Source organism: Anopheles coustani, chromosome X (genome assembly GCF_943734705.1).
Source record: "Anopheles coustani chromosome X, idAnoCousDA_361_x.2, whole genome shotgun sequence".
Classification (NCBI taxonomy): Eukaryota; Metazoa; Arthropoda; class Insecta; order Diptera; family Culicidae; genus Anopheles; species Anopheles coustani.
Genome location: NC_071290.1, coordinates 8,194,331 through 8,218,027, shown reverse-complemented (window position 1 = coordinate 8,218,027; position 23,697 = coordinate 8,194,331). Strand labels below are relative to the sequence as shown.

The 23,697-nt window shown below is 48.8% G+C and overlaps 2 protein-coding genes across 6 annotated transcripts; one reads left to right on the top strand and one right to left on the bottom strand.

Annotated features, from left to right (window-relative positions):
• Positions 1-670: 670 nt before the first annotated feature.
• LOC131269619 (PH and SEC7 domain-containing protein) lies at positions 671-9,647 on the bottom strand. 2 transcript variants are annotated; one of them, XM_058272079.1, is made up of 17 exons: positions 9,560-9,647; positions 9,363-9,413; positions 8,707-8,888; positions 8,389-8,455; positions 8,239-8,292; positions 7,958-8,166; positions 7,252-7,318; positions 7,088-7,141; positions 6,566-7,002; positions 5,618-6,478; positions 3,363-4,321; positions 3,082-3,275; positions 2,760-2,949; positions 2,477-2,679; positions 2,015-2,415; positions 1,571-1,708; positions 671-1,498 (listed from the first exon to the last, which is right to left on the bottom strand). In XM_058272079.1, exons 3-17 carry the CDS (start codon positions 8,842-8,844, stop codon positions 1,232-1,234), a joined length of 4,239 nt encoding a protein of 1,412 aa, XP_058128062.1. In that variant the 5' UTR covers positions 8,845-8,888; positions 9,363-9,413; positions 9,560-9,647; the 3' UTR covers positions 671-1,231. The 2 variants fall into 2 exon arrangements, with proteins under 2 accessions (XP_058128062.1, XP_058128063.1); XM_058272080.1 differs by having other exon boundaries at positions 2,015-2,388; positions 2,480-2,679.
• Positions 9,648-10,590: 943 nt separating this feature from the next.
• LOC131268862 (uncharacterized) lies at positions 10,591-22,739 on the top strand. 4 transcript variants are annotated; one of them, XM_058271151.1, is made up of 8 exons: positions 10,591-10,787; positions 12,615-13,229; positions 15,672-15,718; positions 15,813-16,209; positions 16,283-17,019; positions 17,173-17,433; positions 17,511-17,780; positions 18,754-22,739. In XM_058271151.1, exons 2-8 carry the CDS (start codon positions 13,176-13,178, stop codon positions 22,586-22,588), a joined length of 5,601 nt encoding a protein of 1,866 aa, XP_058127134.1. In that variant the 5' UTR covers positions 10,591-10,787; positions 12,615-13,175; the 3' UTR covers positions 22,589-22,739. The 4 variants fall into 4 exon arrangements, with proteins under 4 accessions (XP_058127134.1, XP_058127130.1, XP_058127131.1 ...); XM_058271147.1 differs by having other exon boundaries at positions 10,591-10,956; XM_058271148.1 differs by having other exon boundaries at positions 10,591-10,956; positions 12,585-13,229.
• The last annotated feature ends 958 nt before the right edge of the window (positions 22,740-23,697 follow it).

Genomic DNA, 23,697 nt, shown 5'->3' with positions numbered 1-23,697 from the left:
TACTGTAGGACTTCGCACGTGTGCTGCTAGGCTGTTCAATGCAATTTGCTTACACTCTATTACAAAAGGGTTATATAGCATCAAACGAGTTTAATGCTAGACTATTTATCTTTCAGCACATTTCAGGTTTTGGTGAATGGCCCGTTTCATTGAAGGGGAATTATTGTTTCGAATATGTGAATGCTTCGATTCCATCAGCTGCACCATTCAAACATATTTTAAATTGAACTTTCCTTAAAGAAATGTGTCTGTCGGAGATCTAAAACAAGATTCAAATGCCCCAGAAATTCTGACTTCCTGCAGCACATCGTTATCGGTAGCCAGTTGCGCGTTTGCCTATGTCTAAACACCTGTCGATCCGGTGCTCAATCCCACCAGTCGGCTTTTATAACTCCTCGCAATCCGCGAGCCCTTATCGTGCAGCTGATACGATCCGCAGGGGTTTTCATGTTTTGCCGGCATCATATGGTATGTACAATTCACTCACGCAATCTCTCATCATCTTTTGACTCTTTCGCAGCTACACATCATGCTGCGAGTTGCTTTTTCGTTTTTATGTTTATAAGGAATAAATCCTACTAGATTGGCCATGGGATATGCGTAACGGAAATGAAGATGATTTACTTGAACGCAGACGAAGGAATAAGCAAACTAACGGTAGTGTGTGTATTGGGTGCGAACAACAATTTATATATAATGAATCATAAGAGGAGTAAAGTAATGTAAGATACAATTCCATATATCTTGCTTCCCTGTAACACTTGGTTAAATTATCGCGGATTAAAGACAAAAGGAAGCAATCAAGCGAACTTCTCTGACCGCTTGTTATTCTAATGATCTATCCTATTGATGCGACGTTAGCGCGTCGTGGTTTAGAATCTGAAGTAAAGATATAAAATGTGCAATTGACAAGCTAAGTTCAGCAGCTTCATACTAGTGTGTCAAATGTTACCGCCTACCTCAAAACAGAAACGACCCATGGTGCAGGCGGAGGATTATAAATACCAAGAAGGGAAAAAACAAAAACAATTTGGGGGAAAGAAACATCGTGCGTACACGAAAGAAAAACCCCAATACTACAATGAAAATACTACGTTCACCGTACGTCCACGAGTCAAGTTTCGCACGGCACACATCGAAGGAACAGAGGTGGGGTGGGGGTGCCATTGGAGGGAGTATTGCCGGAAGGTTGCCAACTCTATCCGCACCACCAGCACCACCAGCACCACTTTTATTTCATGGTGGACCGCTTCATCGCACCCATCGACTGCGTCGCCTGGAAGCGGTGGTGCGCCAGCAGGCCGCCCGCGTTGCGGATCGGTTCGCTCAGCAGCTCGTCGTCGTGCTCGTCGTCATGGCCGTCGTCTTCGCCGTTTTCGTCGTCCTGACTGGTCTCATTGAGAGCGGCCGCGCTGACCGTATGCTGGTTGCCAAACTCCAGCGGTTCCAAAGTGAGCCGCGAAAGCAACAGCTGGCAGTACGTTTTGTAGCGCTTCAGCTGAAACCCGGTACCCAAAACGAACGAACGTTAGAATCGAGCCGCAACGACGCTTCTTCTCCAAAACCTTACCTCGTACTGCAAGTAGTAGTCTTTTTCCCTGTAATTTTGCAACGCTAGACCTTTCGACGGTGGTCCACTCTCCTTGTGCTCCTCAAGCATACGACACAGTTTGTCATACTGCAACTCATGGGATGCCAGTTGCTCGCGCTGCAAACAAAATTACATTGAGTCAATTGCATGGAAAAGGTTTTTACGAATAATGCTATAAATTCATCATTTGTAATCGTAAAAGTATTAAATTATGGTTTAGAGATGGCTTAATGTATTTGGTTACATTTTTCTAGAGCACATTTTTTAATTGATTTATATTTCACCTTATGAAAATGTAAAAGTTGAGGGGAATTAGAACGGGATCTTTTTCGCTTTACACCCCGGCTGGCTGATGGATTGGTTCATAAAAAAAAAACCAAAAACGCAAAAAAAGGATACATCACCTTGCACAAGAATACTTACCATCGAGAGTTTGGTCGAGCTGCAAGGCAGCAGCGGGCGCTGGAAGCGTTTCTGGCTGCCGACGGCACCTTCGAGTGGCGGAGAGGAGAACGCTGCGCAGACGAAGTTGATTGTATCGATCCAGGACTGCAGCTCCTTCGAGTCGCTCGTTTGGAACAGGAACTCGCTCTGGTCGGCGGTCTGCAGCCGGAAGACATGGTTCCGCTTGCTGTAGTCAGTGGCGCGGGTGGCGAGCGCATGATGGATGCGTATGCCGTTGTAAACGTTGTCGGATATCTGGTTCCGCTTGTACCCATGCTCGTCGTTGTGCAGGTACAGAACGAGATCGCGCAACGTGCAGTAAAACATCTTCCACGAGCGTCGTCCGAAGGGAGCTAAAGAAGGTTGCGCGTTGTTACAAAAAAAAAGCAAAAAATGCAGTGTTACAAAATGAAGGTTCGCATCGACGGAGCGGTCAGCACTTACTTCTCTTGTGGTTTGTTTCGTAGCAGCTCTTGCGCACTACGTAACCCTTCTTGAACTCGACGGCCGCGATAGTCCGAGGCGCTTCAAGGAACGGATTGGGGCCCACGGGTGGCCCCTGCAGGCTACCACCATGTTCGCCAGCGTTGCTTCCATCGTAACACTCGCCGCTATTGTCGGACGAACGCTTACTATCGTCATCACTGCAGAGGAATGAGGGAAAAACATGAGTAATTGCAGGCGGATTATATTGAGCGAGCCCTTCAAACGGGGAGATACATACATAGCCGGTTCTAGGCGGTGATCTTTGATCGAGCTGTAGAGATGCTTCAACAAGTCTTTCGGAAAATTTTCCCCATCATTACCTTCCTTCAGACGCTCGCTGAACGCGGAGAACGTGCGATGAAATTGGACCTCGCCGTGAGTGTCACTATTCAAAATAAGCAAGGCGCTGACTAGGTAATGTGTCGCCCCTTGAGGAAAAAAAAAATTCATGATAAACAATTGCATTAGCAACCGTGAGACCCTTCCGTGACCACCAAGTTCCCTTTTTTTTATGTTCTTAGTTACACAGGAACTTCTCAAATACATGGCGTAGCACTTACCTACAGATTTGAAGACACCCGGGTTGTTATCCAGGTAACGCTTGGAAAAATGGTACATAACCCGCTCGCGCTCTTGAGTTTCTCCGAACAGTGGAACCTCCTTCACAAAAGCCCGCAGTGCAACGTCCAGCGTCGTATTGGTGAAGTTGTAGTACTTCAAGTACTCATCACCCAGTACTCGGCTGAACTCGTTGCTAAAAATAAAAAAGGAGAATAGACACAAAACAAACATCTCATTAAAACGGCCCCGCATGAAGTTGCAGTGTTTGTTTTTGGTTTACTTTTTGCTAAGGTGACGGCAGATGTCTTTTTTACTGAAACCTTCCAGGTAGAACAAACGCCTAGCGAGGCGTTCGACCGACGGACGGTCAATTGCTTTCGGCGAATAGTGAAATGAGTGCAGTGATTCGACATCGCTGCCATCGTCCGAAATGGGCGGGGAGGAATCGCGCGACACCTGGTTTTGCGGAGGGTGTTGCTGCTGCTGCGGGTGCTGCGATTGCTGCTGCTGCTGTTGTTGCAGCTCTGCTGCCACGTCGTCCATCTCCTGCTGGCCGTCCGTCCGCGACTCGTCCGCCTTCACTTCGATGACAAGCTTGTGCTCTGACTCAGGCTCCCCAGCCCCCGCGAGGGGCAGGTCGAAGCGGTGTGTCGACTCGGATACGAGAATCGTCGAGTCGGAGTCGCTGTGGTCACTTATTGCCATCGCCATCAGATCCTTCGAGCTGAACAAATCGTGCTCGTCCTGGTAGTCCGGGCTGGACAGGTTCGACACTGCCTCCGATACGCTGTGGTCCCCGCCGGACGCACTCTGCAGCGCACCACCGCCACCGGCTCCAACCGAATACGGGTGTGGAGTCCCACCATGGCCCGGATTATGCTGCTGCTGCTGCAGCTGATGGTGACAATGCTGTTGATGGTTTACGTTCGCAACGGCCCCGGCGTCCGCATTGTTGCTTCCGTTGGTAACCGTCGCGCTGCTTCCAACCTTGCTCCCGCCGATGTGCCCTACATGGGAATGTTCGCGCGATCCGCCCGACGAGGACATCACCGAGCTGGACACGGATGTTGGAGAGGCGGGACTTTCGCTAGCGGAGCGCTGCGGCGACGAGCTGACCGAGCTCGACAGGGACAACTGGTTGGGTCCGACCCCACCGCCCGATGCATGCCCGGCAGTGGCGTGCGTCTTTTGCGCCGGCGGCATGTTGTAAGTCCACAGAAATCGTTCTCGCTCGGACATCTGCAATAACAAAAGGATCGTACGGTCAATAAAACTTTGATTTTGCAAAAGCTCAATTTACGTGAAACCCAAGTTTGAAAGTGAAATAGTATTATCGAAGTGCACAAAAACTGTAGAACCTAAAGGAACTTACTTTCAAACGAGGCACTGCGTACAATGGAAGCTCGAGGTAAAAAGTTTATAAACCCTTTGTTAAACTGATAATCAATAGAAATTTCAAACGTAAATGGAAATGGAAATAAAAGTAAAACCACACTTGATATGCACTGTAATCTTTTTTTGGATTTGTAGCAAACTAGATTACCAAGGTTTAATTTTAAAGACTTTTTTGCTTATATATATATATTTTTTATATTATATTAAAGCTTGTAGTTTGAATGAGTTACGATGGGACACTTGAAAAATAGAAATTTGATAGATTGTCGTCATATAGACCTTTTCGGAAGAACACAACAACGTTCAAGCAACAGCGTCAAACAACAATTCCTATTTTTATCTGACGTTCGTGTGATTTTGTGAACGATCTACCATTTCAATTGAGAAAATATGTTGGTTCATAACAAAAAAAGAAAAAAGTGCATTTTATCGTATAAAAAGCGAGAAATTACTGTAAACGCGCCATCATATTATTTCACTCTAAAAATTTATGAAAGTTTATGAAAGCAGTTTAGTATTAGTTTGGAAAGTGCGTCTTGTCGATTGACCACATAAATTGAGATTTTCACTAGTATTGGTACGGTTACAAATTTAATGATATGATTACTGTTATTTAAAAAAATGCTATTAACGTATCATAATACTACATCAGTTCGCCATAAAAATCACATTAACATCGAATTGCTTGTAGGCCTCGAGCTGTTTCAAACTGCATCTCCGGTGTAAAAACGTCTCGTCAGGATTCCTCAAAGATCATTCCGAACCTAAGACCTATAATCATTCGCCTTACCAAATAATAATAAGGTTCGATAGGATTTCCTAAAGATTCTCTATGGTATTTAGGTTAAGATTTCGTGCCAACCGCTCCGTCAAATCTAATATCAAACAAGCAAAGCACTTGCTGTACATTTTTAAAGTAATTATCACGTTTAATTGAAATACATTTTGTTGTGTTTATAGGCATTGCGTAACAACAGGACTTATTTCATTAAAAAATTATCACCGTACCAATACTTGTGAAACTCTCCAATTAATGTGGTCAAACTGGCAAGGAATTGAAAAAAAACAATACAGAACTGCTTCCAAGTACAGTACATGTAAAATTCAAAGAAATGTTGGTATAGTGTAGTTGCCACTTACCGGTTGCTCCTGTGAGTCGTTACGAGTATCAAGCAGCGTATTCAACGAGCTATACACATCTTCATCGATGTCAATCGCCACGCTCGCACTATTACTACCGTCACGGTGGCTCTGCTGCAGATGATCCTCCGAGCGGCTGGTACGAAAGCCGGCCGCGTCGCACTTCCGCACGGGCGGACCACCGCCCAGCGACCCAGAGCTCATGTTAGTGTTGGCCGTTAGTTCACCGCTGCTGGCATTGCTGCCCATGCCCGCGTTGGCCGACGAATCTTCCAGCGTAGTGCCGCTGGATGGCGCCCCTCGGCCGGTGTTGCCGTAGTGGAATTGGCCGGAGTGCGGGTGATGATCGCCTCCCTCGACGCCATCCGGGCTCGTCGGCAGCGAGATGATGCCGGATCGTTCATCATTCAACCCACCACCGTCGCCGGCAGCAGCCGTGTAAGCGGTCGGTGAGGTTGGCACTGAGTAGCTCTGGTCAGTTGGATCTTCCTTGCGGGAGCCGGCCAATATCGGCTCCTGCTGCGCGCTATCACAGTTGTCTTTAATTTGGTTTTTCGCGCTTGCTGCGTCATTATTGGCACCGGCCGTGCTTTGGGCCTCCCGCTGCTCCTCCGGCACTGCATGGAATGGCACGGCGTTCGATTTGTCGGGAAATCCGCACCCACTTGCCTTATCGTAGGTCGAATTTTGCTCGTTGTTGAGCTTTGGCACGCGCGGTGCGACATCCGGCGACTGGGCGCTCGCGTTGGCATTGTCATCGGGCAGGTAACTGCTGCTGATGTCTTGCGAGTTGCTGGTAGAGGAAGAGAGCGTGTTGTATTGGACCAGCGAAGGTTTCCGCAGACTGTCTTCGCTGGCAGGCTGTATGAGAAACGAAAGAAAAACGAATAATAAATAAGCCTATGCACCATAGATACGGTTAGATGCTTGGGATGAACCGATACGTACCTCCTTAACCAAGCGCTGCTCCTCACGTGTCTGCAGAAACTGTGACTTCCCGGTGATTACGTAGCGCGATATTTTCACATCAGTCTTTGCCATCGGTATCTGTGAGGTGCGCGGCGCCTTGCGGGCCCGCGACGGTGACTGGGGGGCACTCCACGAGTTGCTCTGGTTGATTTGCACCGGAATGCGCGACTTTCGAACACCTGATTCCGATTGACATTCGCGATTCGTGTATCCTTTGGGACTGGGTGGACTGAACGGAGGCTGGTTCGAGTTTTTTGGCTGTGCTAGCTGCGAGGTGGAAACAGTTTTCTGCTGGTGACCGGGCGATCCAAGAGCGCCCGTTTTCAACTGCTTGACCTTGCCCGACTCATTCTGATCGTCGTGATTGTTGTAAAGGTATGCGAACTGTTCCCGCACATAGTTCTTAATCCACGGGTCTGGAAGTGAGTACGATAAAACGATTTAAGAAGATTGAAAACGAGAGCTTCATTCCTTCACATCTAGTTGCTGGCCGAAACTTACCTCGTTTTAATTTCAGCTGGATCGGAAAAGGAACACGTGCTAGGAGCTTAACAACTAAAACATAAAGTGAGGTAGGAAAAGGCACAAACATGCCATTACAAAAATATTAGTACATTTACCTAGCAAATGAATATCACCACATTTATCTACACGCCGACACCTACCATTATGGAAGGACATCTTCTGGACATCAACGCCGTTAACGGTTACTAAGACGTCACCAACTTCCACCTAAAATAGTATCAAAACAGAAAACAAATGTTACTCGAAGCATTGGTTAAATGTTAATCTAGTTCTCGGCATTCTTTTCTTCAAAAAAAAATCTTGTTTCTTATTTTAATTGTAATTTTTGATCTTATTTTAATTATGGTTTAAAAGTTTTTTCGAAATGATTTTACATCTATGTAACGAAAAAAATTATCATGTGCTTTAAACTTTACTTAATGGACGTTATCTCAAATTGGCACAGTTGTCATAAGTGTTCATTCATTATCCTGCTTCAAGTATAAGAAAGTGGTTTGTAATCGCAAAATAACAATAACTATAACATTGGTAAACCATCTAACAAAGAAAGAGTAATTGTGTATTTCCTTTAATGAAGAATGTTTTCTAAAATGTGTGCCATCCCTATCACCATCAACCATCAAACAAAAAAGAAAAGAAAACAAACAGAACATCCTAAAAGAGTGCTTAAGGTTCTCCCCAATAGTTAGGCATTTTATTGGGGAGAACCTTAAGCAATCATTTCAACCGTGTACACAACAGAATGATAGAAATGGAAGAACGTTTTACCAAACAAATGACACTCCATTACAACATGACGTACACATTAAAAAAAATTAGCGTTTGCTTGTATAGAGCGCATCTTACCTTTCCTCTGGCCGGTGTCGACACTGATGTTACGACGTGCTCCAATAGACTAGTCCACTGTACCGCAAAGCCCCACGTTTCCCTTTTATCGTCCTTGTTGAACAGCTCCACTTCAACCTCTTCCGGCGGCTGCCTCTTTTGTGTCGGTAGCTCGCGATCGGGGGAGTTCTCCCGGATCATACTATACACATGTTGTTTAATGTTGTCATCTAAAAACAAGGAAAACCAGTTATATTGAATGGTTCGACAGTTGGACCGACGAGCGCTTAGACAATGCGTACCTTTTTTAAGGATCATCGTGATGGTATCGGAGGCCATTCGGATGCGTTTCAAAACTGGAAAAAAGGAACGTGATTAATATTAGCTTGGGAAAGGCGTAGTAACGTAATGAAAAACAAAAGGATGAATCATAGCTTTAATCTATTACGTACCATCTTTCATCGTTAAACCGCGCACATCCACGGAATTGATTTCCAATAGGAGGTCGCCTACTTCGATCTAAAATGAAGTAGAAGTCAAAAGGCATGGTTTTAGACCGTTTGTAATATCGCGATTGAAGCACTTGTACATATGTAGTGGACAAGCTGTGCCCGGCCCAGCGCAGTCGCTTTCAAATAAAACCGTTGGCAAAATACGCCAAAGAGATGATCGTGCGAAACAAACAGACCGGTGTTTGATGATAAAAATCACATGCCTGAGGGACAGGAGCCCTAAAGTTTGCTTGCCACGTAACCATCCCTCGCACCTACCTCGAAGCACATATCCGCCGGTGTGTTTTTGGCGATTTTGTACACCACATGCTCGCCGGAGTCTAGTTGCCTCAGAATAAAACCGTAGTTTGTCACCTCTTTGCTCCGGAAGAGCACCGCCGTCACTGTAACCGCCATACTCGCCGAAATGGCCGCTCTGACATCGATTGTTGAATTCACCCCTGCAAAGAAACGAGCAAAAGGCAGGGTCAGTATGGGCAGATTGCTCCTGTGCCAACGCGGATAAATTAGTGCAGCGCTGTGTGCACGCACAACGGCAGGGGGGCAAAAGACCATTGCATCGCACCACCGACGACACAGCCGATAAGGCGTGCTTCTGCTTTTCTGCGAATGGCAATGCACCATACCAAGTAGGCCTGCTCATAAAATTTCTACACTGCGCTGCTTATGAGCCTCCTGCTTGCTGCTGTGGGATGCGACCGGAGTTGGCGCTGACATTTGATATGATGTAGTGTGAGTGTATTTTTTCGCTTCCGAGCCCACTCGCTGGAAAGCACAATTGGTTGGTCGTTTGATTGATGATTTCGGTTAGCCGAGAATGGATTTACCGTTTTCGGAACGTATTTCGGTTGCACTGCGTTGTTATTTTTTCGGAAGGATTCAACTATTCTGGAAATCGGCAAACACTTACTTACCGCTATCGATGGTTGCTGCGATTGGCTGGCGTTGTCGCTGTCGTCGTCGGCCTGTAAACGATAGGCGTGCTATAGAGAGCTATGGAAATGGTAAAGTAATGGCCAGGAAAACCGGCCGAGAACGCTTTTGCGGCAACCGGCTGACGAAAACTCTAAAACCGAACTACGACGATGGAAACCACGGCACGTTTGCTTACCCAATTCTGAAACAGCACCGTTAGGCAATGGCTGCTACCACAATTATAACCGAACACGGCCTGCCTCAACTGCACAACTCAACTTTCTCTACTCTACTGTCTACTTGTGCGTTCGAATACTCGCAACATCAAACGCCCGTTGCACGAACGCCTCTCCCTCTCTCACTCACCAAACTAGATGTTTATCTCGCTTCGTCTGACGGTAAAGTGCTGATTTGCGGAGCGTACTCGCACAGGATCTATCTCACTTTACAACGCACTAACGCACCAACACAACTCCAACTGAGAGAAACCGAAAGTCGGAGAATCTCATGTCATGTCGAGCCAATGCCCTTTGAACCGTTGATACCGTCGAGTTGGAAACTGCAGTTCCAGGAGTAATCTCGTTGTTTGACAAATTATTTTGTAGAAAAAAATGAACAACTAGCCAAAAAAACAATTTTCCACACCTAATTAAAATTTCAATTATCTCTTTCCACCATGCTCTGTCGTTGTGTTCCTTGTATTCGATCAAATTCTTCCTATTGCCGTTTTTACATCCAAGGGATACGAACGAATTATCAACGTATTTATTGAAAGTTTGCCTCTAGAGGGCGCCACTGTATTCAAGAGCAATATGACCGTGGAAAGAAATGTATGTGTTTTTATTTTGTTATTATTGCTACAATATTTCATTTGTTGCCCCCTTTTTCACATTAGTACAAATGTTCCAACATGCTACCGGAAACGTTCAACCGAACATGCATGCATTCGTAACGGCGAATAAAAACATGCCCTGCGCAGGAACGGGCGTACGATGGCAGGACAACATTTGCTCACCGTAAACGCACAGTAGAGCGAGATGGAAGTAGTAAGATGGCCGCCTCTGGAGCGAACCTTTTCCCGCTGCCGGGACAAGTGCATGCTATAGTGCGCTGCTGCTTCTGCACGCGGTACTGCTGGGAATGGTTGCGTAGAGCGTGTGGTGACTGTCAAATATAGCGCACACACTGCGCGGAGAGTGAGAGCTCTCGAAGGGTCAACAGTTTTTTTAGGGTGTTGTTTTTTACCTATCCAGCCTTTAAGCGAAGAAGCGAAATAACAGAAACTAAGAAAAAGTATAGTCAAAATGGTGTATCCACCGACGTAGTGACCAGCAGCAGCAGCAGCAGCAACAGCAGCAGCAGCAGCAGCAACACCAGCAACACCAGCAGCAACAACAACAGCAGCACCAACAGCGGCAGTGAAGGTTGGAGTGGAAAAGTGTAGCGAGGAGAGCAAAAACAGCAGCATCAGCAGCAGCCGCAGCAACAGCAGCAGCAGCAGCAGCAGCAGCAGCAGCAGCAGCAGCAGCAGCACCTAAAAAGGCAAAAAATCACAATCGGTCGGCTCGTGCAATTTTCTTGTCGGAAATCTTGGTAAGCGATAATAAAACGGACCTAGTTCAACACATGATGCGTCACGACGGGTGAAGCAGTGAGTAGGGAGGAGGGGGAAAGACGGCGGAGACCAAGGAGTTCGAAATTAAACCATACGTCTCAAAAGAAGTGATGAACCCAAAATCCCAGGAGTAAAGGCAACAGCATCGTGTCGTATCTGCCGCAGGGTAGATAATTCTCCCCAGGGAGGAAACGTACATTCTTCAAAAGTGTACCAAAATCCGTGCACCCCGCCCCTACCCTCTTCCTTCGCAGTGTGATCGGGAAGGAGAGGCAGGCAGTGAAGTGTGTTCTGGTGCGTGTGTGTGATACGGTTTTCTTGGACCGATTTCGTTATTCTTGTGGGCTGCACTATGGTCAAATGGTTAGACCAGTGAACCAAGGGACGGTGGAGGTGGTGGTGGTGGGGGTTGGGGGTGAATTCGTAAACGTATCCGTCCGTCAGCCCGACGCCAACAGTCAACCGAATCTCAAGGCGACCTGCGTGAGACATACAAAACATGCCTCGCTCTCCACCAGTCAACGTCCGCCGCCGTATCCCCGTGTGTGTGCAAACCACGATGGACTCAAGCATGAGGCAACATTTGGAGTGAATTTTTTGGCGATCGTACGCGAAAGCGGACCATCGCGAGTGAAGCTGGCCGGAATAGATCCCATCGTTGTTTCTTTATGTATTCTACATTCATTGCCTAGTAGCAATAGCTGCGTGTGAGCCGCATTTTACCGAAATCGGAAAACAAACGCCTGCCATTATCATTCATAGGTAGGATCGAACAGGAACCATCGCTGTTCCTGTCATCGGCCAATGACATGCAGCAGGGAGCAACGGCCCGTCATTGAAGTTCTCCAGGGACGACCGTGACTACCTTCCCTCTCCCCCTCCAAACCCCACCGCGCTCAAAAATGTTCTGCCACCGGCGGTCATCAACACTTTTCTCCGCTCCAAGCGGAGCGCGCAGGCTCAATAATTGTCGCGAACGTACAATTTGTACCCCTTCCTCTTCGGCAATCAATCCCACTCTACCGGTTTGATTCGTTCGATTGTTGTTGTGTTTTTCGATGGTTGGCATGGCGGACTTGTTGGTCCGCTAGGCTGCACACAGTGCGCCTCACCGTCTCGCCATGGCGGACACGTACGGAATCGTGTCGATGAGCCTCCGATTTGCTTGTAAAACAAAATGACAGTGCCTTACGACACACATACAGATACTGGCCCCCGGGTAGTGGTGTCGCGGGGGAGCAAAACAAGCAACGCGGGTGGTAAACCTCGCCCATCCCAAAACAAACCCTTTGAGTCGTGTTGTGGTGGCAGAGCAAAACCTAAAAAAGCTAAACAGATAAACCTCAGAAGATTGTGCATACGTGTTCGATCTTGCTCCATGGCGTTCTGATTCACGTGGGGGAGAGGGAGGGAGCTCCAGGACTGCTGACGTATCTTTCATTCAATTGTTTTGTCTTTGCTTAAGAACTCCATCCGTGCGTGGACTTCCGGAAGTTTTGCACATCCCTCATAAGCCTTTTTCTGGGGTGTCTGCTAGGCTTATCCGGTTGCCTAGAGGACTATACATAGATGCGCTCGAATTTGTAACGAGCTCCGTTTGGTAAAGTTTGTTTGGTTCTTCATCTCCTGAAATTAGCGAGCGAAACATGTGCCCAAGTGCCGGACGCAAATGGAGCATGTCCGTGTCCCAGCAAGATGATGAGCACTTTGGTGTGTGTGCATGTGCGTGTTAGTGTATTTATTAGCAATACGTTGAAGTCAACAAAACAATCGGCGACCACACTGTGATAGATAAAAAAAGTGAATGCGCGAGGATAAAATGCTCCCGGCATACGGCAGTATCTATTGAGGAGGAAAGAAGGTATCATTTATGGTACCAATAGTGCGCTTACATCTGACATTTAAGACACACACACTTTCCGATATCATCCACGAAAAGCGGCCACTATCAAACGATCAACTGGGCAGCATCAACCGATCAGCAATCAAGCGAACGAAAGGGGACCCGCCAGAGGTCGGTGCATGGCGGCCTACCATGTCCGTTTGTGTGCGTGTATCCTCGAAGCGCAAAACGCCGCCCGGTCCAGCCACTAGAACACCGTTGCCAGCAAGGGGCGCCGGTGCACCCGTGTAGCCCCGATCCCGTTGCGCCACCGGTCACAGAATCGCGCATCACTCCGACGGCCGCGACACCCGAATGGCTCTGGTGACAAACCCGTACGCGGCCAGTACTCCACCCAGCTCTTACTCGGTAAGTTATAAGTATATATAATATGCTTAAGTCCTTCCTTCTCACATCCAGAGGCTGCGACACATTTCGTTAGCTTTTGGTCCTCCTCTCAACGGGACAATTTATGATAAACTCTATAACGCATTTGCAGGTTCCACTGCAACATTTTCAAAACATGCATCAACGCGTTGGTTAGTGCGTTGGAAATGAAGGGAATCATTAAATTAATGACCTCCTCTTATTATGTGCTTTCTTCTAGCGTGCAAAAGAAACTATTAGTCATCAGCCTACTACCGTTCCTCCTTTTCCGTGAAGATGGAAATTATATTCAATTTGATACGATTCGTCCGTCGATTGTTTTATCGGTAGAACACATACGGTTTACATAGCGAGGCTGTCTTGTGCACCGAACCAGGATTTTTATAAGCACCATTGCAAAAACAACGGCACCTAAGAATACAAACAAAACATGTGTGGCAGTGCAAAATCTACCAATTGAGGTCATCACAAAAAAATGTTGATTCTATGCGTTGTTGCAGTGCAAGTATATTCCAATTATTGTTTTTGGACAATTAAACTGTTTCATGAACAACTGGTTTATGCCGAGTCCGAACATTATATTGCAGTAAATTCATTATGATTCAAACGTAAAAATAACAATTTCAAAATCAACTCACACTGTCGATTTGAAAACCTCACACGCTCATTAGGTAGCATAAGTTTTCCTCGGGCAAAATCGATAGACAGATAGACTGTCGTATGTTGTGCATTGTTCAAATGGTAATAGTATAATAAATGTTACAGAACAGTGCAATGACATCCTTTCCTTTGTTCATCCTATTTAAAGACTTTATGGGTTAGCTGGAGCCTCGAAGACGCGTCGCTATTGTTGAAAATCCCCCAGTTTACAAGAACAAACCCTGGGCTGCAAAACGCAATATACGCTTCCAGTGTTGGAGAGCGTTTGGGTTGCGCTAATTTTAGCAAATAAACGCACCGGAAGTAGTGAAACCACAGCCATGTGTTGACTTCGTTACCTCCGTTTCATAAGACGAAACAACAGCAGTGCAATAACACATCTAGATGCAGTCGATATGAAAATAAAGGGCCACAGATTTGCGTGCAACATCTGCCTATTTTGTTTTGTTTTTGTTTTTTCAAATTTTGCTATTCCCCGGGTTTTCCCGGATGATCCTGGTCTAAAACCGAGACGCATGTGCAGCGTGGACAAACATCTGGATCGTCTGCCAGCGTTGGTGGGGTTAATCTATTTTTGCGCCGGGGGTTTTTGCGCGATGTAGCTGCTTGCACTGGGCAGGCGCGACATGGGTTTGTTTTTCCTACACACATGTTGGCTGGTGTTGTGGATCACTTCATGCGCAATATGTATGTTTATCCAGCATTGCAGCGTGATGATGGTGCGTTGATTTGTTTTATCTAGACTTCATCAAACGATGGTGTTGGTATAAGCATGCAAGAACTCGTTCGTTGCAAGCAGATGATGCAATTCAGTATGAATTTATCAGGTTGTCTGAAGATGTTTCAAAACGACCAGTGATGAGGGTTGGTTCCCAAAAACCTTTATCTTCTGTATTATGGGTTTCAGTAATCTTTCTATGTTGGTACGCTTAAATATATGCTTCTTGGACAAATTTCGGTAAACTTAACGACATTAACAAAACATCCATCCTTAAACGCTATATTTATCGCTGTCTTGCTACATTCGAAGCATTTTGGCTCCACGATTTTTCAGGAGATACGCTGTTACAATGACGCTTACCTTTTGTTTCTATTCCAAATGTAGAGATGAAGTGTTGTGGTTTACTTTTGTTTCTCCCAGCCATTCGCATTACATTACATACACACACACGCGCGCGGGAGAGGCGACCACGTCCTTCACGGTCCGAAAATGACCCTAGCGATGGACGACGTACGGCTTTCACCGCAATCAGTTGGCACACCCGACATACACACACACACACACACGCGGGCGCGCGTCCGGACGGATTTGTGTCAACCGGTGCGCGCGGTCTGCAACCATGATGTCCTTCGGGCTTCCTCTCTTGCGTTGCAGCGGCCTCGAGGCCGGGTTTCATACCATATTTGCACCGGTTTCGGCAATGTGGATACGAAGCGCAAAGGAAAAAAGACAAACCAATGACGGCCGAAGATTGGGCGGAAAAGATGTTAAAGTGTATCGCCGTACGTGTTTTTTTTTTTTTGCGCAAAATGGATCCCACCAGCAATGGCGTTTTGGGTATCCCGGGAGCGCGCAGTGGTTCTGGGGGGAAATTGAACCGAGGGAGGAGGGGTGGATGGGGATCGTACAATCTCCTTAAATGGCTTTCGGTCACCGGGCACGGGGTCCGGGTAAGAGGTCATCAAGTTTCAAACTGCTTGTGCTCACGGTTTAGTAATGTAACTTTTCTGTTTTCTCTTTACCTTGACCAACAACGCCATCAGGATGACGGTAATACAGACGATGAAGAAGCGACTAAAGTGAATCAAAGGTAAGGCCGGGCGAGCGATTGCGGTGGCGATCGTTGTGGCAGACAGACAGCAGGAGATGACGGTGTGTTTACTCTCTACCTTCCCACGAACCAGTCGACTGAAGGGGACCGCCACCTTGATGCTAGGGTCAAACAAGCGCCTACGTGCCTCGTGCGAGGAACAGCACCTCAACAGCCCGGGGGCAGCCAGCGCCAGCTTCAGCATTCGCACCCAGCAGCAGGCGGCGGCCAGCAGCGGCGATGGGCCGACGTCGTCGAGCAGCGTCGGTGTGCGCGGCTCGTGCGATAGCTTCGAGGCGGAGGAGTGCGAAGCGGGCGGCGATGCGGGCGACGGAAGCGCGGCGGAGAAGCTGGCGGCCCGAGCGGATGGGGTGCAGGCGAGCCGACCCGCGTCGTCCTGCAGCAGTGGCAGCTGCTCGTCATCCTCCGAAATCCAGCAGCACCTACAGTCGATGTTCTCTCTGCTGCGTCCAGAGGAAACACTCAAGATGGTATGAGGGTTGTCATGCGGCGGGTTCGTATGTTCTCGGCTAACGCTTTCTCTTTGTTTAATGCGGTTTTTAGGCTGTGAAGCTGGAGTCCTTGCGACCAGGTCGCACGAGATATCTAGTCGTGGTATCACGCTCGGTCTCGAGCAAACGGCACAGCACCTACTCGCTGCTCCCGGCCGGTAGCAGCGGCAATATCAACTCCTCGTCGTGGCCATCGTCGACCGGATCGGCGTCCGGCTCGCTGCAGTCGAGCCGGCCCAGCTCGGTGCTGTCCGGATCGACGGCTCGCCTCGGTTCGGTTCCGGCCGGCGGCGGCGAGCACGAGACCAGCGATGCCCGCGGCTATGCAGGGGCCCTCGGGGTGGACACGTTCGTGTCCAGCTTGGAGAACTGTCTCCTCAGCAACGCTCAGCAGCCCAGCCAGCACACCAGCGGTGGTAGCAGGCAGGGTGCATATACTTCGTGTAAAAATGATGAATGTGATAGTAAAGCTAATACTAGATTAAGTAGCGACACTGCTGTCGCCGAAACGGGCAACGCTAGCCACGAGGACGCTTCCGGCAAAACTGGCAGCACCGATATGACGCATTGTGTTAGCGGCACCAGCTCTCTCATACAACCGCAACACTTCCAGCAGAGCAGTCCATCCGCGACCAGCGCGAGCAACTGCACCGATGGAGGTGGGCCCGTCGACGCTGGCAAGGAGATCGAAGAATCCTGTCTGCTCGGCATCGACTGCAACGAGCGAACTACGGTGGGGTTGGTGCTAAAAGTGCTTGCAGACACCTCCATACGGTTAGATGGTGACGGGTATGTATCCAGGGGACATACATATTTTATCAATACCTCCTTAACCAATTTGTCCGGCAAAAGAAAAGAAAATACGGCCGATGGCGATGGTATTTGATCAACTTATTTATATTCTTTCTACGTTCCCTTTTCCCATGCACTACACACGTGCAGCGGATTTAGCGTGAGCTCCTGTGGAAAGCAGCACATCTTTAAGCCGGTCTCAGTGCAAGCGATGTGGTCTGCCCTGCAGACGCTGCATAAAGTGTCGTCGAAGGCGCGTGAGCACAACTTCTTCGCCGGTGGACCGTCGCACGACTGGGTCAGCTACTACGAAGCGCACATCGACTCCGATCGCTCCTGCCTGAATGAGTGGAATGCCATGGACTCGCTCGAGAGTCGTCGCCCGCCATCGCCCGGCTCGATACGCAGCAAGTAAGTGGGTCGGCGCTGTTTTCCAGTGCCGCCACTCTTTAGCTAACATTTTTAAACACATATTTTTTTCCCTGCAGACCGACGAAGCGCGAGGAAACGGAGAGTGTAATACGGTCCAAGCTGAAAGAGGTGATGATGTCGGTCGATCTAGACGACGTCACGTCGAAATTCATCCGTGGCCGGCTCGAAGAGCTGCTCGATATGGACCTGGGCGAGTACAAACCATTCATCGACGGCGAAATGCTCGTCATACTCGGGCAGATGGATGCGCCGACAGAAATCTTCGATCACGTGTACCTCGGATCCGAATGGAACGCCAGCAACCTAGAGGAGCTGCAGCGCAATGGGTACGTGCGATCATTTATTTCCTTTTTATGTTTTGTTTCCATTACATCGTATAACAACTTAGTAGTAGTGTTATGAGGATTTACGGAGACTTTAAGCCGTTCGGCTTCTTTTACCTCTTATTATGGTAATAGTGTGTAGAATAATTTTAACACTAGAACGACCGATATTTGGTAACATGCAAGTCTACAGCAACCTGGTGGTTGTTTCGTAAAAAAAAAACAAAGAAATGAGATTTTTGAATGTGTTTTAGGTCTTACACTTTAGCCGAAAATTTGAGCATTTAATGTCATAACTGGAATATAGATATTTTATTGAATTGTAATTGAATTTTAGTAAGTGAATAACGAACATCGTGATCTGTGTAAGATAGCTACGATTGTTATTTCCCTTCTGATATTTATTGAACCTGATATTTATTGCGTGATCTTATTACCGTATTCGATTTAGCACCATTTCAATTCATATTAGCTTTTTATTTAGGTTATTTTTTTTGTATGTAATGAGAGTCTCTGATACTCTGATTAGTATCGAGTGAACTGGCATCTTCCTTTGAGATAATAATGGATATATTTTACCTGCTTTGACGTACTTCTGACTGTTTAGAATAAACTTATCTCAAACGACGGATATAAGTAGGGATTTATCACTCTTGTGCATAAGTGATATTAGTCCTTCAAATTCGTTTCGAGTTCATCCGTGTTCCATTATACGAATTCATTAATGAGGAAAAGCACATGTTATTTCTTCATCCATGATATGCTTTTTATAGCATACGTTGGATCAGTTTTCTCTTTGATTGTTAGCCGAAACTTGGTACATGTTCGTTGCTTGATGGAATTAAAGTATTAAACGGTGTAAACTGCTGTAAGATAAGGTGGTTTTTTACAGTCAAACGATAGATTAAAGAATCCGAGAGATGAGAAAATATTATGAAGCGCTAACCTAAGGGTTTATCATTCGATCTGTTTTCAGCGTGCGGCACATACTGAACGTGACGCGCGAGATCGACAACTTCTTTCCCGGGCTATTCAACTACTTCAATGTGCGCGTTTACGACGACGAGAAGACGGACCTGCTGCGCCACTGGGACAACACATTCAAGTACATTTCGCGCGCAAAGATGGAGGGATCGAAGGTGCTGGTGCACTGCAAGATGGGCATCAGTCGATCGGCGTCGGTGGTGATAGCGTATGCGATGAAGGCGAACAACTGGGACTTCGAGCAGGCGCTTCGGCACGTGAAGGAGAAGCGCAACTGCATCAAGCCGAACAAGAACTTCCTGATGCAGCTCGAGACGTACCAGGGCATGCTGGACGCGATGAAGAACAAGGAGAAGCTGCAGCGCAGCAAAAGCGAGACGAATCTGAAGCTGGCCGGCGCGAAGGAGGGTCGCTCACTGCCCGGTAGCGAACCGACTCCGCTTATACAGGCGCTCAGTGGCGCCGGCGGAGGGAGTCAGAGTGCGGTGGGTGGCAAAAGGCATACCGTCGCTAGCGGTCCCGTAGCGGAGCTGATGCACGGTAAGATGAGCATTGACGACTCGTCCAAACTGAGCGATGGTCTTGACGAACCGGATAGACATACTCAGCTGCACGGGCCAGATGAATCGTGCTCGTTTGACGAGGTAGAAGCAGCTAGCCAGAGTATTCGAGGGCGAACTCGTACGCGGCAGCACCAGAACCCTCAGCAACCGCAACAACGACCATCGATATCGCAATTCGAACAGCACCAGCAGCCCCAGGAAGAGCAACAATCGCAAGATGGTGCCCGTCAGCGACCGTCGTTTTGCGAGGGAGGCTCCTGGAGGGGTGTTTTCTCGCATCCGGCCGGTCACTGGGGCGAGGGTAACCATCGCGCCCGGCAGTCGACGCAAGCGGGTTGCGCGTCCGTGGCGTCGTCGCGCGCCACGAAGCGCCACAAAAGCCTCTCGCCGGGCACCTTGCATCCGCGGTGGGTTAGCTCGCACGAAACGGCCACTCTGACGGCCTCGCTGGGGCTGCAGGAACCTACCGAACCGATTTTCCCAGGACGTGGCGCATCGGAGCCGCGGGCAAGCCGGCGCAAACAGCAGAGCTACTCGCTCGAACACCTGCACGGCCTGCTCGAGATGCGCTCACCGTGCGCCGAAACGAAAACCATCCGCATGCCATGCGGCAACGGGCAGAACTACAGCGTCTCGCCGAACCAGATAGTGCACCTGCAGGATAGGCTGCCGAAGGTCCGGGACGGGGTGCGAAACGGTAGCTTTCTGAGGCAAATATTTCCCTCTCACTACAACACAACGACGGCGAACAATACCGCTGACGAAACGAGCTCGACGCAAGGTGCTGCTGGTGACTGCTCCATAACCTCATCATCATCCTCTACGTCCGCGTGTTCCGTTGTGCCGTCTTCAACGGCAAACACCACTACCACAACAACCGTGCCATCATCCTCCGCCTCAGCTTCCTCGGTGAAAACGATAGTCTGCGAGCTGGAATCGAGCAGTAGCAGTAGCAACCGTACCAGTATCAGCCATATTCCGGTCGCACCACCTCCCTCGACCAACGATAGCGCTGTGGTCAGTGCCGCCATACCGATTGCCTCGATTGCCGCGGAAGCTGCCGCCGTTGCCGTTGCGTCTCGCAAGGAGCAAAACACAACAACCAGCAGCACCACCAACCCCGCCTCATTCTCCGATAGCAGCACCATTTGCTGGACGTCATCGGCGCAGATTATTCAGTCGGGAGGTTTCACCTTTCCTGAAAGGCTGCAAGATGGTAAGGCCCAGGTAGACATCGAAGAAAAGGAAGTGAAAGAGGGTGAAAAGGAGGAGCAGCAGAAGGAAGAACCAGGCACTCTTCGACAAACGGCCAATGAAGCTGGCGAACGCGTCGCAGAGGTACGATTAGGAACGGTGGTGTCGGAAGGAGGCGAAAGTGAATCGGATGAGCTGAGGCGGCATGAGGTCGAGGTTGTTGAGGAAGAATCCGGTCAGACAAATCATCATCAATCGGTCCAAAGTAATCACCTCGAGCTACCTCAAGCTGATCAGGCGAACGATGAACCATCTCAGCATGCAACCGGAGGTAGCGTTAAGCTGGGGCGGATAACGGCCGTACCAGGCGAAGGGGACACAACAAAGGCTCGCCCCGACGTCCCGGCCGACAGGGAAGACATTCCCTGGCATCCGGGAACTGTAAAGCGAACCAAAGAGAAGATCGAAGAGCGTTCCTCTTCGCAAGCAGCGAGTAGCGCAAGGATCAAGCGCACCGGTTCTTCCTGTTCCGGCGAGCATGTGGACACCGCCAAGACGTCGATGGGAACGCATACTTCCGTGCTGGAAGGGCCGCTGGAGCAGCACACAACAACCTCCCTCCATCGGGGCCGCCATGGAATGGTTTCGACGAACTACGCGCGCCTCTCGGCATCCGCACCGGACTCGTACAATATGTATGCCGGTACCTCTGGTCGCGTGACTTCCACGCCAGCTGCCGACTCGCCGGCAACTAGTCAAACCGCTTCCTGTTCTCCTCCTCCTCTGACGACGACGACCACTGCGGATTCCTCGCTACAGCTTGTGCGCTTCCGGACAAGCATTCACGGGCGGGCGAGCATTTCCACGGGAGGTTCTTGCTTCAGTTGGCCGAAGGGACAGCCACCGCAACGGTCGAAACAGCAGCCCGCCGTCGGAGAAGCCGAACCGCCGCCAGTAAATCAGCCCGGCAAGGTACGCAATCTGAAAATGAGCTTCGAGGCGAAATCGCACGATCGGCGACGGGAGCAGAAGAAGGTACGCTCGTTGCCCTCCTCGCCGGTGGCCGTGCACGCGCAGCTGACGACACAACCGCGGCCGAAACCACAAGGGGATGCTGCTGGGGAACAGCAGCACCAATCGCAACCGAAGCCCTCCGCCGCTGCTACCACCGGCGCCACTCCATCGACAAACACACTGATATCCTCCTCCCATCCAGCCGGATCACCGCTGGAGGACGTGACCGTGCGCGATCTGGTTGATCGGTACGAGATCCACGGACCACGGACGCGAACCAGCTCGAACGGTGGTGCGTCGCCGTCGGTGAACCGCCAGCGACCCCGCTCCGTCTTCGAGCCACAGAAAAGTGGTCACACTACCGCACAAAGCCAACCATCGACGATCACCTCTGGGTTGCTATTCAACGCGGGTAAAACGACACCGCATCTCATCTCGCACGCAACCGCTCCGCTTCGCGTGGAGGAATTCTCCCGGCCGCCCGTGCCACCAGCGGTGCCTTTCGTGCGCGGTCTGCTGGTGCTGCCGGGCGATCCGGTGGCAGCGGCCCAGCTTGCCAACAACAACAACAGTGCAGCGTACAGTCTGTACACGAGGCCCGGCGCGACGACCGGCATTGGCAGTAGCAACACCCGAAACAACAATCTGCCCGTGCTGGGAGCGAACGAGATAGCGGGCTTGGGCCTTGTTGCCGGGGAAGGATCCAACCGGAAGCGGGCGCAACAGCACGGCCGGACCCATCCACTGGCCAAGATCAGTCCGAGCAGCAATGCTGGCAAGCAACAGCAGCAGCAGCAGCACCAACAGCAGCAGCAACAGCAGCAACAGCAGCAACAACAGCAGCAGCAGCAACAGCAACAGCAGCAGCAGCAGCACTTTCTCCATCACCACCATCATCATCACCATCACCATCATCACCAGTATAGTACCCTTGGTAGCCAGCTACAGCAGCATCGACTCGCGACTAGCCTGGTGGCGCCGGCACAAGCGGCGGCCGTTTCCGGCGGCGCATCCAGCGCTACCACGGCCGCAGCTAACGCCTACAACACCATGTGAGCGTGGACCTCCGTCCATTCTCGAGCTGATCCCAGTACCAGCAATAACAAACACACCCTCAAACACAAACACACACACACACACGACAGGCCGGACGATTCGACCAAACCGACCCCCCTACCCTACCTGTGCAATATTCTCTATCTCTTGATAGACTTTTTTATGTTTTTTAAATGTTTTTGTCCTGTACATATACTGGCCTCTCTGGCACACCTTTCTTCCCCGGATGTTGCTATTTGTTGAGCACTTGTGCTTCCACACCGCTTGTTTTGGGTGCCGTGTAAAATTTCTTTAGGCTAAGTTTACATGAATAACTGTATTTGATGTTTTTTTTTCTATTGCTCGCAGTCCCATTTATTTGCATCACGCATCACGACGTAACGTTTACATTTATTTTTTGTTAGACGACGGATCGGTAACTGAAAAAGGGTGGTACACGGCTTTCCGAGATTTCCACATGTATTGGAAACATTCGTGAGGAAACTGAGTCAAAACGTCGCGTATAAAACATTTGCTAGCTGTTACCATGCATTTTCATGTCGAGAATGTCCCTGGACGGAAGAAGCTGGCTCATTCCTCTAGGACGATTGCTCGTACATCCAGGGCGGTGTTTGTCTGGTATGTGGCTTATCATATATTGATAGAAGTTTCGTTGTGCACATGCAACACGTTATTTATTTTTTTTATCCTATTACTGAATCAAAAAGCTGTCATTTGGTTTATTGTTGTGTTTATCGAACTGGTGGTCCCTAGTTTTGGTATTTTCACTGCAACTATGGATTGCTACTGTATTCTCTATGACAGAAACTCATCTACATGAGTTGCTGTAGTATATATGAAGAAAAACATTCCAGCTAATGAGAAGATGTGGTGTTCTATTGTAATTCTACGCTCTTCATTACGCCTAACTTTGTCGAAGTTATCGGACTATGCCTTCCAATTACATAACGTTCTAAGAGCGCCAAGAACGTTCAGTTGTTGTTTTTGCGAAAAACAAATTTATCCAGATTTGATTTGCTTTTATTTTTATAGAAAAATTTTATCCTGACCTCTTTGTTAACTGTTCAAAACAATGTCAGTGTAAGCGGATCGTTTCCCTTTGCTCAACT

What these genes read in the sequence shown, in the direction of transcription:
- LOC131268862 (XM_058271151.1), top strand. Translation starts at nt 13,176, where the DNA reads ATGGCTCTGGTGACAAACCCGTACGCGGCCAGTACTCCACCCAGCTCT. An exon ending in ATACGGTTAGATGGTGACGG is followed by an intron (nt 17,020 to 17,172) that starts GTATGTATCCAG and finishes ACACACGTGCAG; the next exon opens with CGGATTTAGCGTGAGCTCCT. An exon ending in CCCGGCTCGATACGCAGCAA is followed by an intron (nt 17,434 to 17,510) that starts GTAAGTGGGTCG and finishes TTTTCCCTGCAG; the next exon opens with ACCGACGAAGCGCGAGGAAA.
- LOC131269619 (XM_058272079.1), bottom strand. Translation starts at nt 8,844, where the DNA reads ATGGCGGTTACAGTGACGGCGGTGCTCTTCCGGAGCAAAGAGGTGACA. An exon ending in ACGACTCACAGGAGCAACCG is followed by an intron (nt 4,322 to 5,617) that starts GTAAGTGGCAAC and finishes TTGTTATTGCAG; the next exon opens with ATGTCCGAGCGAGAACGATT. An exon ending in GCTCGACCAAACTCTCGATG is followed by an intron (nt 1,709 to 2,014) that starts GTAAGTATTCTT and finishes TTTTGTTTGCAG; the next exon opens with CGCGAGCAACTGGCATCCCA.